The sequence below is a fragment of the Cicer arietinum genome, chromosome 8 (assembly GCF_000331145.2).
Source record: "Cicer arietinum cultivar CDC Frontier isolate Library 1 chromosome 8, Cicar.CDCFrontier_v2.0, whole genome shotgun sequence".
NCBI classification, from domain to species: domain Eukaryota; kingdom Viridiplantae; phylum Streptophyta; class Magnoliopsida; order Fabales; family Fabaceae; genus Cicer; species Cicer arietinum.
This window is the reverse complement of record NC_021167.2, coordinates 9,293,172-9,297,434: the sequence shown is the minus strand read 5'-3', so window position 1 is coordinate 9,297,434 and position 4,263 is coordinate 9,293,172. Positions and strand designations below refer to the sequence as shown.

At 29.7% G+C, this 4,263-nt stretch overlaps 1 protein-coding gene across 1 annotated transcript; it reads right to left on the bottom strand.

Annotated features, from left to right (window-relative positions):
• Window positions 1–1,584: 1,584 nt before the first annotated feature.
• LOC101511616 (probable mannitol dehydrogenase) lies at window positions 1,585–3,921 on the bottom strand. The gene is made up of 5 exons (XM_004512507.4): window positions 3,749–3,921; window positions 3,326–3,439; window positions 2,555–3,068; window positions 2,053–2,206; window positions 1,585–1,945 (listed from the first exon to the last, which is right to left on the bottom strand). The coding sequence occupies exons 1-5, from the start codon at window positions 3,844–3,846 to the stop codon at window positions 1,749–1,751; spliced, it is 1,077 nt and encodes a 358-aa protein (XP_004512564.1). The 5' UTR covers window positions 3,847–3,921; the 3' UTR covers window positions 1,585–1,748.
• Between the last annotated feature and the right edge of the window lie 342 nt (window positions 3,922–4,263).

The following is a 4,263-nucleotide window of genomic DNA, read 5'->3' as shown; positions in this document are numbered from 1 at the left end:
AACACACTCCTAAGGATACATGTGTGACCAGTGAGAGATTGTAAGATTTATGGGTCACATATGTAATTAATTAATAAAGTGTGTTAGGGTCATTATATAATTAGCCAATAAACTAGGGGTCAAATAATATATAATAGTTTATGGCTAAAGAGCATAATAGTTATGAAAATTAATAGTGTAGATACCAGGCAGTTTCTAATTTAATGAGGGGCTGAATTGGAAATACTGCAATTTGGGATATAACTAATAATAGTTATATATAGGGGTAATGGTCCCCAAGGCAAACACAACAAGACTATTCAGTTTCAAAACCCTAAAGGAGAAAATTCTCTGGTTCTCTCTATCCCCATCAAGAGAGCAAGGTCTTCAGGGTGTTTTGCTGAGGAAGATCACCCAACCCATTGGCTCTATCATCATCATCTCACGATTTCATTAATGGCAATTCCCACAGGTATGCTTCCGCCTTTGGCTATTCATCATGTAATTGACATGGATTGTTGAGCACAACGTTATTAAGGTTTTTCCAACATGTCTAACCAGATATATTATTTTAAACTAATTAAAATTTTAGTCTTTTAAATTATAAAGATAGATTAATTTAATTGCTCAGATTTGCAGAATAAAAATTTAGTTTCTTAAATTAAAAATGAAAGATAATATAGTCATTTTTATAAATTAGCACTATAAAAAAAAGTGACATATTTCGTTTGATATAGATAATATTTCGTTTCTATGTGGTGATAGTATTCAAGATAATATGTATTACTAATTGCTTATTTAGTTTTGCATTTGTTGGCCTTTTCTCGCATATGAATGATATGTGACTGTATTTTTTGCAAAACTCCAAATTGGAGATTTAACCTCGAAAGTGACATCAATAATTTACACGAATTTAAGGATTTAACTTATTTAAACTGAGCAATCATTAAATAAAAACAAATCAATAATTGATACTTTAAGGTTGTGGATGTTACTACTTTAGTTTTAAAGTGCGTCGCAAGCCTCATCCCAAATTCAGGATGGAAAGTTAGGAAATGATGGGCTTAGGGTAGGAGTGGCCCATGGAACTATGGGTTCTTTTAACTTTTAATGTATACTTCATACACAAAATTAAAGTTAGTTTTGTATACTTCATCTTCTCATTTGTATCTTCTTCATTTTTTGAAAATATTTTTATATTTTCATTTTTTTTAGTTTTACTGATTAATAAGAAATAAAAAATTTTTAAAGTGAATATTATTTACATTTAAAAAAAATGAAAATGCAAAAAGTAATTATTTTCATTGTTTGTCAAAATGTATAACTTCATTAACTACCATTTAATCTTCTCTCTAACAAATGATTTACTTCAAGAATCTATCGTCAAAGTAAAATTAATATGTATTTTATTAGAAAATAAATTAAAATATTTTTACAAAATAAAAGAGGCTTAAGTTTCAAAATTTAAATTCATTACCCTAATAGAAGAAATATCAAAACTTTTGACCAAACATTTTTCAATATTAAAAACCAAAAAATCAGGTAAAGTACTTCTAAATTTTTTTTACATAAGATAAATAAGTACTTCTCTTTTATTGCCATAGATAAATTAAAATGAATGATAACTAAAACTGCTTGCTAAACTGGCAAGCTTATTTTTTTATGCATTACATATAGTAGAAGATAACTAAAACTGATAATTGATTTTATGCACCTAAGTCGAAGACCGTTTTGAAGCTACCTATTAATTAATTAACATAAGAGAGATGTTAATTAAGAGTGTTAGCCACATCGATGACAAATCGATATTTAACATCATTCTTAGCAAGACGCTCAAAAGCAGTGTTCACATAATCCATGGAAATCACTTCAATATCTGCTGTGATATTATGCTTTGCCGCAAAATCCATCATGTCTTGGCTCTCTTTCATTCCTCCCCCAGCACTACCAGCAATTATCTTCCTCCCTAATTAAATAATTTATTCTTAATTAATCCCAAGATTAAATTAATTAATTATAACTTAAAATATCATCTAGTAGTATAAATCATTATAATATAAGATTATAACTTACCAAACATCAAAGGCATGTATGGCAAAACAGGAGGTGTAATGGATGCACCCACTAAAATCAATTTTCCACATGTCTTCAACATATCAATTAATGGGTGGAGTGAGTGAGGGCCTGAAACTGTGTCAATGATGCCATCCATTGTGTCCTTTGCTTCCTAATTAACAACAAAACTAACTATTAATTTGTACTAAAATATTTATAAAAAAAAAAAAAAATAGAAAAATGGTCGGACTAAACCACGAGTCCTTGTAACTTAAAAGGGTTGAGTTACATTTAAATATTAGCTGTTTATTACAAATTGGGTCGGACCGCATTGATCCATATATATATATATATATATATATATATATATTGGTTCATTTGAATTAGACTGAAATAAGTTGATCCATTTGACAACTCTAATTTAGAAGACTAGAAAATGTTTAGATCTTAATTGTAGTTCATTCATTCATTACCATATTAATAGTTTTCTAAAAAATGTTTAGAACTTAATTGTGATTACCTGCAATTGTTGTTGATCATTGATGAGCAAGAACGAATCCGCACCAAGCCTTTCCAAAGCTTCCTTCTTTTTTCCAGGGGAAGTACTTATGACACTAACTTTCATGCCAAAAGCCTTAGCAAACTTAACCGCCACATGACCAAGTCCACCTAAACCAACAACACCCAAATGTTGTCCACTTTGACACAATCCATGATGCATCATTGGACTATAAACTGTTAATCCAGCACATAGCAATGGTGCTGCACCTTCTAGTGGTAACCCTTTTGGCATTATAATAGCAAAATGTTCATTAACCACTATTTTATTTGAGTATCCACCATAGGTTATTGATCCATCATGGTCATGTGCATTATAAGTTAAAATGGCTTTGGAACAATAACTTTCCCAACCTTTCTCACAATTCGAACATGAACCGCATGAACCACAAAATGGACCCACTCCTGCTATGTCCCCAATTTTGAATTTTGTTACATTTGGACCTACCTTAATCACTTCACCCACTATTTCGTGTCTAAATTTGTCACCATTAAAAAAAAAACCAAAATTAGTGTATATATTAATATTATGACTTTGTTTGCAAAACATGTCTAAAATATAAAATTAGAATATGAATCGTCCAATCTGAAGTGTCCGATCAAGATCAAATAGTTCGTATATTTAAAATTGTTAATTCTTCAATGCATATATCAATCTTTATAGTTTAGAATCAAGTTCTAATTAATGTATTTTTGGATGTTGGAGAATGATTAGCAATAACAAGAATCATACCCCGGAACCATGGGAAAAATGCTATGGCCTAGTTCATCCTTGGCAAAATGAACGTCTGCATGGCAAATCCCACAATAGAGTATCTTTATAGTGATATCACGATCTCCATTGGCCCTATAACATTAAGTAAATGACAATAAATAAATAAATCATAGAAATGATAAGACATAAAAATGTTGGCACACAATATGGTATGAGATTATATGTTTGGGTCAAACGGGAACAAATTCTCACAATTTCCCTTTTTAAAAATATTTTTACTAGTAAAATAAAATCATATTTTTATAAGTCATAATCATACATAAATAGATCTCAATTTTTATATTAAAAAAATAAAAACCACAATAAAATCTGTTTGAGGCCTCTGAAAATGTTGGGTGTAACATTTTTATTTATGGCTTCACCAAAGAAAAAATTGCATACCTTCTAGAGAAACTGAAAGGGGAGAGAATTCCTGAGGAGTCTCTAGCAGCCCAACCAAAGACAGGTATTTCCTTTTCATTTGATAAAGTGTTTTCCATGTTGTATCAAATCAAATGAAAATGATAACAGAAAAGAGTATGAGAAAATGACACTTTTATTTTATCTGAATGTTATTTGAGAGGACTAATTAAGTAGGAACTTAGGATACATGTATATATAGACATATAGTTAGTGAGGATACGTGTTACCAAAGAAATTTAAGTTTCAAAATATTCATATATGTGTTGAACATAACACTAATTTAAGATTTCTTTTCAAACTTCAAACTTTTTTACTTTGAAAAGATCGAAGACGAGACCTTTCAGACTTCAATGTCAAAAAAATTCAGTACGCTAATTGCTTTTTTATTTTACGAGCGTTCAGTGAGGAATATTGTTGCGCCTAGAAAGTTTTACTCATATGTTTTTTTGGAAGATAATATCATTTCATTCACATTCAAATTCAAATTCAAATTC

Bases quoted from the DNA above. Each gene is read 5' to 3' on its own strand.
- LOC101511616 (XM_004512507.4), bottom strand. From the start codon at position 3,846: ATGGAAAACACTTTATCAAATGAAAAGGAAATACCTGTCTTTGGTTGG. The intron at 3,069-3,325 runs GTATGATTCTTG...TGACAAATTTAG, and splicing joins ATTTTTCCCATGGTTCCGGG to ACACGAAATAGTGGGTGAAG. The intron at 1,946-2,052 runs GTAAGTTATAAT...TTATTTAATTAG, and splicing joins ATACATGCCTTTGATGTTTG to GGAGGAAGATAATTGCTGGT.